We start from the raw sequence: 12,999 nt of genomic DNA on the forward strand, positions 1-12,999 counted from the left end.
CCTAGAGGCCCAAGAGTCGCCCAGAGTAGTCAAGGCCAGACAGCAGCCTCCTGCCCGCCACCTTGGGTCTGCCTGCCCACACAGAGGGCGCCAAGGGCAGCTGCACAGCACACACTCTGTTCTCGGGGTAATCAGAAGGTGTGGTATCAGCCCCAGAGAATTTACAATCCAAGGTAGAAACGTAAGAAACATGTTCACGTAGCTGCCTTCAGAAACGAGGGAAATGATAAACACAACAAAAGGAGGCCCACTGGGAAATACACAAATCCTAAGGGCCATGGCCAGGCAATGGAGAGCTGGAGCCAGGCAGGGGGCTTGCAAAAGCCTCACCAACCAGGGGTTTACAGGTAAGAACCTCACAGAGCACCTGCGCCCGCCCCTCTTCACCTACTACTTCTCCTTTCCTCACTCCCCACCTCTTCCTCTGTAATTTGTAATTCTCTAGAGGACTCCCGTTCTTGCAGATGCTGGAGTTCATGTTTCCACAGAACCAAAACTACTGTTGAAACCAATTATATTGCCCTGCCTTCAACCCCTAAGCAACCATGAATGTGTTAATATACCATACGTAACAGAGGGTCATGCTGGGTCAAAGCGGGTCTGTCTTTCACACAATGAAGCCCGAGTCACAACTGGAGAGGCGCCAGGGAACAGACAGCATCTGAGCAAGGCAGACAAGGCTCCTCCTCACCGTGAGGCAGTGGCAGGCAAAACTGTTCAACACTTTATAGCTCACTCTCGCTCTCTCCGCTCAGTGTATGTAGCTGACACCCCTGCTGTTAGAGGCATTTAGTGCAGGTCCACCGTCTTTACTGTCCTTAGCCCACCATTTGGCTACGGTCACTATGCTGCTTGCAAGCTCCTTCCCACCAGAAGAACCCTTAAATCTCCCTTTGTTATCTTCTCACATCTCAGTGTGTACAGAGATGGCTGTGAGGGTAACTCGGATAATGAGTTAAAATTAGAGAGAAATTAGTCTTTCCAGTGCCACCTCTCCACACGCAACTCGTAAGCACTGGTACACAGACAGGGGGGTGGGTCCGGCAGTACACTATTTTGTTTCCCAAAAATCCCCACCAAGCTGTGTTTAAAGAGGCAATGTGTTCACAGTGCAGGCTCAGCTCCCATCCTGGAGAACATAACCCCGGAAGTCCAATTACTCACCCACAGTAACGTCTGTCAGAAATAAGATGTTGTTGGTTGAGCACCCAATGCTGCTGGCAATCTTTCGGTAACTCTCACTCTCCACTTTGTGTCCAATCTTGGTGTCAAAGTGACCATCAACAAGCTGCCCACAGGGAGAAAGAGGAAGTCTGAAATACAGCACGACTGCAGGACACCAGGCCCCCTCGTCTCACCTTCCCTTTCTGAAATACTCGACAATCATGGTGACTTCACTCATTCAATATTTACTGAAAATCCAACTAATAGAGAACTTTATGGAGGCTACAAGAAGATAAATATAAAGATTTTTATAGCAATTTGGAAGAAGAAAACTACCAGCTTAATATATATAAGATCGTTTTACAACCTTTGGTTTTCATTAGCATTCATTTTCTACTCCAAGTCATTTAAAATATACATGATCTACATTCTATACTTGAAACACTATTTGTACGGCCAGTGTTGTGGTACAGTAGGTTTGAGCTGTGGCCTACAACTCTGGCTTCCATATAAGAGTGCCAGTTTGAGCCCTGGGTGCTCCGCTTCCAATCTAGCTCCCTGCTAAAGTGTTTGGAAATGCAGTGGAAGATGGCCCAGCTACTTGGACCCCATACCCATGCGGGAGACCTGGACGAGTTCCTGGCTCCTGGCTTCAGCCTGGCTGAATCTCTGACTGTCATGGTTATTTGGGGAATGAACCAACGTATGGAAAATGTCTCTCTCTCTCTGCCTGTCACTCTGCCTTTTAAATAAATGAAATAAATTTTTTTAAAAAGTGGACATTTACTCTTTAAAAACAGCCTACTACTTGCACTCTAACTACTTACTGGACTAGGTTTCACTCTTCACGTAACATTTTGAACACCATCCTTCTGAATGAATGGATTTTTCTAACCTACCTCAACAAACTGTTACTTTATTTTCAAGAAACTTTCATTTTCTAATTAAAACATCTTGAAATTCTATCCAACACTCTTTTTGTCCTGGGCTTCTTGAAAATAATTGGAGTCAATGTGTAACACCCTAATTTAACCAAGAGTAGTTAAAAATGTCTATATTTAGGATCAGTTATTATAATGTGACCCTTTGAATACTTTCAGAACTTTTTACAAACTAAAAATAAGTCAAATAGTTACTTAAAAAGGGCTGATGCTATAGCACAGTGGGTTTAAGCCATCACTGCTGCACTGCCAGTGACCCGTATTGGAGCCCAAATTTGAGTCCCAGCTACTCGGCTTCTGGTCCAGCTCCCTGCTAACACACCTGAGAAGGCCGTGAAATTTGGATCCTTGCCACCCATATGGCAGACCCAGCTCCTGGCCTTGGCCTGGGTCAGCCCTGCCTTTACAGTCATTTGGGGAGTGAGCCAGCAGATTGTGGTGTAGCAGGTAAATCCACTGCCTGTAGTGCTGGCATCCCACGTGGGTGCCAGTTCTAGTCCCAGCTGCTCCACTTCCATTCCAGCTCTCTGTTGTGGCTTGGGAAAGCAATAGAAGATGGCCCGAGTCCTTGGCCCTCTGAACTTCTGTGGGAGAGCCAGAAGAAACTCCTAGCTTTGGATCGGCCCAGCTCCGGCTGTTCTAGCCATTTGGGGAGTAAATCAGCGAATGGAAGACTTCTCTCTCTTTCTCTGCCTCTGCCTCTCTGTAACTTTGCCTTTCAAATCAATAAATAAATCTTTCAAAACAACAACAAAAAAGACACTACTTGGGATGCCTGCAAACCATATCAGAGAGGCTCGTTTGAGTCCAGGCTCCGCTTTTGATTCCAGCTTTCTGCTAATGCACTCTGGGAGGCAGCAGCTGATGGCTCAAGTAGTTGGGTCGCTACCACCCACATGCAAAACCCAGATTGAGTTCTGAGCTCCTGGCTTTCGCCTGGCCCAGCCTTGGCTATTGGGTACTTAGGAAGCAAACCAGTGGATGAAAGATCTTGATCTTTCTCTCTCTCACACTCTGTTTTTCTCTCTCTGCATTCCAAATAAAATGAAAATTTATTTTTAAAAATTCAGGTTGAAAAGTACTAAAATTAGAATATGACAATCTCTAAAGTCAAAAGTGTTCTCTACAAATAGTAGGAGCTCAATAAATATTTTTAAAAATTATCGGCTGGCCGGCGCCACGGCTCACTAGGCTAATCCTCCGCCTTGCGGCGCCGGCACACAGGGTTCTAGTCCCGGTCGGGGTGCCGGATTCTGTCCCGGTTGCCCCTCTTCCAGGCCAGCTCTCTGCTGTGGCCCGGGAGTGCAGTGGAGGATGGCCCAAGTGCTTGGGCCCTGCACCCCATGGGAGACCAGGAAAAGCACCTGGCTCCTGCCTTCGGATCAGCGCGGTGCGCCGGCTGCAGTGGCCATTGGAGGGTGAACCAACAGCAAAAGGAAGACCTTTCTCTCTGTCTCTGTCTCTCTCTAAATGTCCACTCCGCCTGTCAAAAAAAAAAAAAATTATTGGCCAAGTGGGGCCGGTGCTATGGCATAGCAAGTAAAGCTGCCACCTTCACTGCCAGTATCTCATATGGGTGCTGGTTCAAGTGGCAGATGTTCCATTTCCAAACCAGCTTGGGAGGCAGTAAGTAAAGGATGGCCCAAGTCCTATGGCCCCTGTACCCATGTGGGAGACCCAGAAGAAGCTCCTGGCTCCTGGCTTTGAATTGGCTTAGCTCTGGCCATTGCAGCCATTTGGGGAGTAAACCAGCGGATGGAAGATCTCTCTCTCTCTTTATCTCTTTGCCTTCAAATAAATAAATAAATCTTAAAAAAAATTATTGGCCAATGGTCTGGCATTGTGGCATAACAGTTTAAGCTGTTGCCTGCGAAGCTGGCATCTGATATGGGCACCAGTTCAAGTCCCAGCAGCTCCACTTCCAATCCAGTTCCCTACTAATGTGCATGGGAAAGCAACAGAACATAGTCCAAGTCTTTGGGCCACTGCACTCACATAGGAGACTTGGATGAAGCTCCTGGCTTCAGCTTGGCCCAGCTCCAGCTGTTGCAGCCATCTGGGATAGAGAAGATCTCTCTGTCTCTCCCTCTCTATTTCTAACTCTGCCTTTCAAATACATAAAGTAATTTTTAAAAAAAAAAGTACTGGGCAAGTTACCTATCATATATCACTACATTCAGTTTGTACTCAGCACCTCTTTGTTTTGCAGTCATTTGGGGAGTGAACCATCAAATGGAAGACCTCTCTCTCTCTGACTCTGCCTGTCAAATAAATAATAAAAACATATAAATCTTAAAGGGGGGGGGCAGCACTGTGGCGTAGCAGGTAAAGCCACCACCTGCAGTGCTGGCATCCCATATGGACATCGGCGGGTTCAAGTCCTGGCTGCTCCAATTCCGATCCAGCACTGTGCTATGGCCTGGGAAAGCAGTGGAAGATGGCCCAAGTCCTTGGGCCCCTGCACCCATGTGGGAGACCTGAAAGAAGCTCCTGGCTCCTGGCTTTGGGCAATTCCGGCCACTGTGGCCATCTGGGGAGTGACGCAGCAGATGGAAGACCGCTCTCTCTCTCACTAGATTCATCCTGTATTCAGTTAGTCAGCACCTCTTTGTTTTAAAGTCCTAAATATAGGGGCCAGTATTGTGGCACAGCAGGTTAAGCTGCTGCTTTGGATGCCTGCATCCCTTACTGGAGTGCCAGCAGCTCATCTTCTGATCCAGCTCTCTGCTGATACAACTGGGAGGTGGTGGGTGATGACTCAAGTACCTGAGTCTCTGCCACTCACTAAGGGAAATATTTGGAGTCTGGTTTTCGCTTGGCCCAGCTCTGGCTCTGGGTCTGTTTGCCTCTCTGTCTCTGTCTCTCTCTCTCTCCTCTCTCTGCTTTTCAAATATATAAGTACATCTTTTTTAAAAATAAATATGGTCCCTGATTGTACTCAACACTCCATCAGCTAAGGAGCGCAAGGATGGTGAGGCTGGCAGGAATTTCTCATGTACAAGCAGAACCAGCGACCGGTGCTATGGCACAGCAGGTTCAATCACTGCTTGTGACACCAGCATTGTGGGGAGCAATCCGGACTAGACTGAGTTACTCGAATTAGGACTTATTCTATGCATCTGCTCTCCCACAATATGGCGCTGGGAGAGAGGTAAACAGCTTCCGCACAGCTGCCTCCAGTTCAACTAATAAACTGTAGGACTTGCTCCTGATTGGAGAGCAGCGTACTCGGCGTGTGGGCAGCCGAGTTGGGATTGGCGGAGGAGGACTATAAAGGAGGAGAGAGACGGCATGCACGGGGAACATCTATGGGGAACATCTAAGGGAACCCGTGCAGCCCCCGAGAAAGCCGGCCGGCGGTGTGCCGCTCCCCTGCGGAAGTGGGGAATGCGGCCAGGGGGAACTGCCCTTCCACGGAGGTGGAAGGGATAGTAGCCAACCCGGGAAGAACCAGCAGCAAACCCGGGGAGGGCCGAGCAGACGAAGGAACAGCGCAGGGTCCTGTGTCGTTCCTCCACGAAGACGGGGAGCGACATAATGGTGCCGTGACTCGGATATGAAGCCTAGGCAGGGTTCAGTGTTGCTCCTCCACGAAGAGGGGGAGCGACATAATGGTGCCGTGACTCGGATAGGAAACCTAGGACGGATAGGAAACTTAGGAGGGAAGAAATGACTCGGATTAGGAAACCTAGGACGGATAGCAAACTTAGGAGGGAAGAAACGGGAAGAAATGGGAAAATATCGGAGAGAGAGACTAGCAAACAGCCTAGGGAAAATACCGGAGAGAGAGACTAGCAAACAGCCTAGGGAAAAGCCGGACGAAAAGGGTGCCGGAAGAAGCTATTGAAAGCCTAGGCATAGACTCAGATACGGACTACGGGGGGAAGCTGGGAGGAATCTCTAAGGTCGAAAGCGAAAGTGAAAGCTAGAACAAACAGACTCGGACGCGGACTGTGGGGAGAGGCCAGGAGAAATGAGGGAGGAATATTGTTGGAAGAAAACTTAGGGAAACATACCGGGTAGAGAAAAGTGTTAGGGAAATTGAAGCCGCGGGGGGCAGGCCGAGGCGGATACGAAAGCCACTTTGGGATTCTCAAGTTAGCCCGGGAATAGGGGGCGAAAAGTTGAAACCAGAAGCTGAAACGTGAGCCAGGTTGGGATCCGTCTGATTAGCCCGGGGAGCAAAGGACGGGAAGCCAAACCGTGGGGCGGAGACGTACGCTGGGTTGAATTCGCCAGGCTAGCCCGGGGAACTTAGATTGAATGCTAGTGGCGGACACGTAAGCTACGCTGTGTTACTCGCGGAAGCCGCCGCGTGCAGAGAGAGCACGGGGCGTGAATAGATAGGGAACGGGGCTGGCGTAGGCCGTGGTTCAGACGCGAAAGGGTTAAGCGTGGAGACCGCGGAGCGCGCGAAGCCGAGCCGCGCAAAGCCGGGAAGCTGCGCAGATGAGAGAGGCGCGCGGGCTGAAGCGGCGCAGAGCCGGGAACCCGCCGGCGGGGCGAGGTGCCGGAAAGCCGCAGGGATAAGAGAAACAGAAGTTTAGAAGTAAAAGAGAAATAGGAATGTTGGCAGACAGAAGTAAAATGGGAGAAATAGAAATGCCCGGAGATAGAGAAATAGAGAAAAATAAGGCCTCCCCTCAACATGCCAATGAGAAAGCTTGGATTCGGTCTGCCTGATTAAGTGAGGCGATGAGCACCTGGGCGGCTAGCAGCTTGTGCGCCGCAGGTCACCGAAGACGGGCACGAATTAACATCAGTAAGGCTTCCCCACAATACAACCATTAGGAGGCTTGGATTCGGTCTGCCTAATTAAGGCGGTAAGCGCCAGCAAGCAGCTCGACCAGAGTATGAGCTGCAGGTCACCGAAGATAGGCACAAACCAACACTAATAAGTCTCCCCCACAATACGGCAATGAGAAGGCTTGGATTCGGTTTGCCTGATAGGTTTTGTAAACACCTGCAGGCAGTTCTAGCAGAGCAGAGCATGCGCTGCAGGGCACCGAACACAGGCACGCATCAGCGCCTAAAAACCTCCTCACAACATGGCGAAGAGAGGACCCGGATTCGGTTTGCCTGATAGGACTTGTAAGAGCCTGTGGCAACTCTAGCAAGTAGAGCAGAGTGTGTGCCGCGGGACACCGAAGACAGGCGCGTATCAACGCTAAAAAATAAAAAGAAAGGGGGATCTGTGGGGAGCAATCCGGACTAGACTGAGTTACTCGAATTAGGACTTATTCTATGCATCTGCTCTCCCACAATATGGCGCTGGGAGAGAGGTAAACAGCTTCCGCACAGCTGCCTCCAGTTCAACTAATAAACTGTAGGACTTGCTCCTGATTGGAGAGCAGCGTACTCGGCGTGTGGGCAGCCGAGTTGGGATTGGCGGAGGAGGACTATAAAGGAGGAGAGAGACGGCATGCACGGGGAACATCTATGGGGAACATCTAAGGGAACCCGTGCAGCCCCCGAGAAAGCCGGCCGGCGGTGTGCCGCTCCCCTGCGGAAGTGGGGAATGCGGCCAGGGGGAACTGCCCTTCCACGGAGGTGGAAGGGATAGTAGCCAACCCGGGAAGAACCAGCAGCAAACCCGGGGAGGGCCGAGCAGACGAAGGAACAGCGCAGGGTCCTGTGTCGTTCCTCCACGAAGACGGGGAGCGACATAATGGTGCCGTGACTCGGATATGAAGCCTAGGCAGGGTTCAGTGTTGCTCCTCCACGAAGAGGGGGAGCGACAAGCATCTTATAATGGAGTGCCAGTTTGAGTCCCAGATACTTCACTTTTTATCCAGCTCCCTGCTAATGTGCCTGGGAAGGCAGCAGAAGATGGCCCAAGTGCTTCGGACCCTGCACCCACGTGAGAGACCTGGATGATGCACCTGGCTTCTAGTTTTGGTCTGGTTCAGACATGCTGTGGGCATCTGGAGAAGTGAACTAGTGGGGCTGGCGCTGTGGCGCAGTGGATTAATGTCCTGGCCTGAAGTGCCGGCATCCCATATGGGCGCCGGTTCGGGACCTGGCTGCTCCACTTCCTGTCCAGCTCTCTGCTGTGGCCCGGGAAAGCAGTATAAGATGGCCCGGGTCCTTGGACCCCTGCGCCCACGTGGGAGACCCGGAAGAAGCTCCTGGCTCCTGGCTTTGGATCAGCACAGGTCCAGCCGTTGCGGCCATTTGGGGAGTGAACCATCGAATGGAAGATCTGTCTCTCTGCCTCTCCTCTCTCTGTGTAACTCTTTCAAATAAATAATAAATTAAAAAAAAAAAAAAAACAAAAACACTGAAATGTTTAAAAAAAAAAAAAAAAAGAAGTGAACTAGTGAATGATCTCTCGGGGCTGGTGCTGTGCCTCAGCAGGTTAAGCTGCCACCCATGTTGGTATCCCAAAGGGGCACCAGTTCAAATCTCAGCTGCTCCACTTCTGATCCAGCTCCCTGCTAATACGCCTGGGAAAGCAGTGGAGGATGGCCTAAGTGCTTGGACCCCTGCACCCCTTTGAGAGACCTGGATGAAGCTCCTGACTCCTAGTTTCAGCCTGACTCAGCCCTGGCCATTGCAGTCATTTGGGGAGTGAACCATCAGATGGAAGATCTCTCTTTGTGACTTTGCCTTTCAAATAAATAATAAAAATATATAAATCTTAAAGGGGGGGGGCTGGCGCTGTGGCGTAGCAGGTAAAGCCACCGCCTGCAGTGCTACCATCCCATATAGGCTCTGGTTCAAGTCCCGCCTGCTCCACTTCCAATCCAGCTCTGTGCTATGGCCCGGGAAAGCAGTAGAAGATGGCCCAAGTCCTTGGGCCCTGCACCCGCCTGGGAAGACCCAGAGGAAGCTCCTGGCTCCTGGCTTCAGGTCGGTGCAGCTCCAGCCGTTGCAGCCATCTGAGGAGTGAACCAGCAGATGGAAGACCTCTCTCTGCCTTTCCTTCTCTCTGTGTATAACTCTGACTTTAAATAAATAAATCTTAAAAAAAAAAAGAAAGAAAAAGAAAAAAATCTGTCTTCATTGCTCTGCTTTTCAAATAAACCTTAAAAAAGTAAAAAGAAGTAGCATAACAGGTGACTTCAATTCATCACCATGTTTGATAATGTGCCTGGTTCTCTTCCATGCTGTCTCTTGTGTATCTCTCCAAAGTGCCAGCAACAAACAAGTGTCCTTGTGCTGTGCTCCGTTTCAAGAGATCTTTATGTATTTCTCAGGCCTGTGCACAACTCTATTTTGCTCTTTACTTGACTTTTTTTTTTTCAAGACAGCAAACTTTAATAATCTATGTAGATGAAATCATAAATGTAACTGAATGTCATTAACTATTCTCTTCATACCTGATAAGAACAATTACATTAGCTTCCTTTGGGTTACTGATTTCTAACACTGGCAAGGCAGCAGGTGAAGAAGCAGCCGCGTACGTGCCTACATAGCACAGCCGCGTCAGAATCCCTCGGAGCGGTGTTTCCACACAGGTTCCTGGCTCCAGCCCAGCCTGCCAGGAGCGGGGCCGAGGGATCCACATGTCTAACAAACTCCCCAAGTGATTCTTGTGCACAACTACATTCAAGAACCTTTGATCCCAAAACTGGTACCGTGGCAACATTTCACCCTTTTCTGTGAAGTATTCTCCAGTTTTTCCACATCTCTGCAGTCTGCTTAGCATATTCAAATGTAATTACCTGAATGCTGATTTGGCATCTAACTGTAGTACATTCCTTTAAAAAAAAAAAAAAGATTTTTTAAATTTATTTATTTGAAAGGTAGAGTTACAGTGAGAGGGAGAGACAGAGAGAAAGATCTTCCATCCGCAATGGCCAGAGCTGAGCTGATCTGAAGCCAAGAGCCAGGAACTTCTTATGGGTCTCCCATACAGCTGCAGGGGCCCGAGGAGTTGGGCCATCTTCTACTGCTTTCTCAGGCCACAGCAGAGAGCTGGACTGGAAGAGGAGCAGCTGGAACTAGAACTGGTGCCCATATAAGAAGCCTGTGATGCAAGCGGAAGATTAACCTACCGTGCCACAGCGCTGGCCCCAGTACACTCCTTTAATATGCCATATTTCAATATGTGTCAAAAAAACAAAGTAAATGAAGTCACTTACCTCAAGAATGTCGCCCTCTGTAGAATGCCCAAATAGCAGCTTCTGCGCCTCCACACTCCCTGAAGAATAGATATACACCTTCATTCCAGCCTCTCGCCACTTCCTGACTGCTGGAACCACATCGGCAAAGAACCTAGAGGGTAGACCACCAGGTGAGAGGACAGAAGTGGGCAGAGCAGGTGCCACACCCCGCCCTGCTCGTGCACTAAGGGAAACATAAGTTGCTATCAGAGTTCTTCCCGGGTCACACAGACTAGGAGCAGCAATGCAGGTGGAAGAGAACGTTTGTTTGGTTTTTTTCTTTTTTGACAGGCAGAGTTAGACAGTGAGAGAGAGAGAGAGAGAGAGAGAGAGAGAGAGAGAGAAAGGTCTTCCTTTGCCGTTGGTTCACCCCCCAATGGCCGCCGCAGCCAGCATGCAGTGCCGATCCAAAGCCAGGAGCCAGGTGCTTCCTCCTGGTCTCCCATGCGGGTGCAGGGCCCAAGCACTTGGGCCATCCTCCACAGCCTTCCCGGGCCACAGCAGAGAGCTGGCCTGGAAGAGAGCAACCAGGACAGAATTCAGTGCCCCAACCAGGACTAGAACCTGGGGTGCTGGCGGCGTAGGCAGAGGATTAACCTAGTGAGCCGTGGCACCAGACAGTAAAAATGATAGTAAAAAGGAATTTCAAAGAGTAAGAAAATGATTTTTTAAATTCTTGAGGAATTATAAAACAAAAAACAATAACTGTACTAATCATATAATCTGTGATATAATTCATAATAACAAAAGGTGAAATTATGTACAGTGTGCTTTAAGAAAGCATGGAGGGAAGGCCAGCGCCATGGGTTAATCCTCTGCCTGTGATGCCAGCATCCCATATGGGCACTGGTTCTAGTCCTGCTGCTCCTCTTCCAATCCACCTCTCTGCTGTGGCCTGGGAAAGCAGCAGAAGATGGCCCAAGTCCTTGGGCCCCTGCACCCACATGGGAGACTAGCTCCCTGGCTTCGGATTGGCACAGCTCTGGCTGTTGCAGCCATTTGGGGAGTGAATCAATGGAAGGAAGACCTTTCTCTCTGTTTCTCCCTCTCACTGTAACTCTATGTCTCAAATAAATAAAATAAAAATCTTAAAAACAAACAAACAAACAAACAAACATGGAGGAACTGGTGCTGTGGCACTGTGGATAAAGCCGCTGCCTGCAGTGCCAGCATCCCATATGGGCGTCAGCGGGTTCAAGTCCTGGCTGCTCCAATTCCGATCCAGCTCTCTGCTATGGCCTGGGAAAGCAGCAGAAGATGGCCCAAGTCCTTGGGCTCCTGCACCCACATTGGGAGACCCGGAGGAAGCTCCTGGCTCCTGGCTCCGGATTGGTGCAGTTCCAGCCACTGTGGCCAATGAGGGAGTGAACCAGCGGATGGAAGACCTCTCTTGCTCTCTCTCTCTCTCTCTGCCTCTCCTTCTCTGTGTAACTCTGACTTTCAAATAAATAAATCTTAAGAAAAGAAAAAAAGAGAGAAAGATAACCACTCACTTGTTAGACTCCAGTGCTATTTTATCTGTGTCACCAATCGACTTACAGTGGGAGAGAACTAGGGGGAATGATATTTGGATCTGGAGTCAGTGAAATGCTTGGGCATTGAAGCAGCTACATACTCTGCTTTCATGCGCCCAGCTGTGAACGCCGCCCTCCACATGTGGCCCTGCAGCTGCTTGAGCGCTGTCGTCTTTCGGTCCAGAGACATCTGCCAGCACACGTTGTCTACCACGGCCTGGATCATCTGCTGCATGTCAGCCACCCCATTCCCAGAAGCTGCAGGGATTGGAACAGCCCCTTCCAGGTGGGCATCTTCTTCAGCCTTTAAGTCAGAAACAACATAAAATTTTGTTTTTTGCTCATTCAATATAAGACCATTTAAAATGAGATTCCCCAAACCAAGCAAACCAACTGTTTTCCAACTATCTTTAGTTGTGATACTGTTGCAAAATTATAGTGTCATATAGTTGGGGGCTGATAAAATTAGCTCATGCCTGGAATTCTCTGGAAAGAAGCTAGCAAAGCATTGGAGCTGGCTCACAGTCATCTCCCAGAACCTGCCAAAGTCCTAATAGCCATTTACAGCAATGGCGTCTTGACACTGCAGTCCAATCTCTACAGTTATATACGTATATATCTCGGGGCAAGACTGTGGCATAGTAGGTTAAGCCTCCGCCTGCAGTGCCAGCAGCCCATATGGGAACCAGTTCAAGTTCCAGCTGCTACACTTCCAATCCAGCTCCCTGCTAAAGTGCCTGGGAAAGCAGCAGAAAATGGCTCAAGTGCTTGGGCTCCTGCACCTATGTGGGAGACCTGGAAGAAGCTCCTGGCTGGCTCCCAGTTTCAGATCAGCCCAGGTCCAGCCACTGCAGCCTTTTGTGGCATGAACCAACAGATGGAAAATCTCTCTCTCCCCCTCTCTCTGCCTCTCAAATAAATAGATAATAGATCTCTTTAGATATATACATACCCATATATGATACATATGTATAGACTATAATGAGGGAATGGGTATGTATATTTCAATAAAGGTTGGGACAACAAAAAAGGGAGATTTCAGTAACCATGAGTTACCCAGAAAATCAAACAAACCCAAATATCCCATGTTCCAAAGGGTGTGACTATATAGCCAACCCTAACTCTTAGCATTAAAAAACTAACAGAGCACATCCCATAATACACAATATAAAAGCTAACTATGAAACAACTGCCAGTGAGTTACACCTTTGCCACTGAAGCAATTTCAATAAGTACACAATGTGGAGGCAGACAGACGCGGTGGGGGTGGGG

The 12,999-nt window shown here is 49.2% G+C and overlaps 1 protein-coding gene across 4 annotated transcripts in view; it reads right to left on the reverse strand.

Annotated features, from left to right (window-relative positions):
* Positions 1 to 12,999, reverse strand: part of ENOPH1 (enolase-phosphatase 1) — an 81,007-nt gene that overhangs the window by 13,687 nt on the left and 54,321 nt on the right. For all 4 annotated transcript variants that reach the window (XM_089303176.1, XM_070047969.2, XM_070047970.2 and 1 more), the window contains exons 3-5: positions 11,829 to 12,031; positions 10,193 to 10,325; positions 1,165 to 1,288 (exon numbers count right to left, since the gene is read on the reverse strand). In XM_089303176.1, the coding sequence (XP_089159302.1) occupies positions 1,165 to 1,288; positions 10,193 to 10,325; positions 11,829 to 12,031 (460 nt within the window). The remainder of the gene's footprint in view (positions 1 to 1,164; positions 1,289 to 10,192; positions 10,326 to 11,828; positions 12,032 to 12,999) is intronic.

Source organism: Oryctolagus cuniculus, chromosome 8 (assembly GCF_051225735.1).
Source record: "Oryctolagus cuniculus isolate XC-2025 breed Fujian yellow rabbit chromosome 8, ASM5122573v1, whole genome shotgun sequence".
Lineage (NCBI taxonomy): Eukaryota > Metazoa > Chordata > Mammalia > Lagomorpha > Leporidae > Oryctolagus > Oryctolagus cuniculus.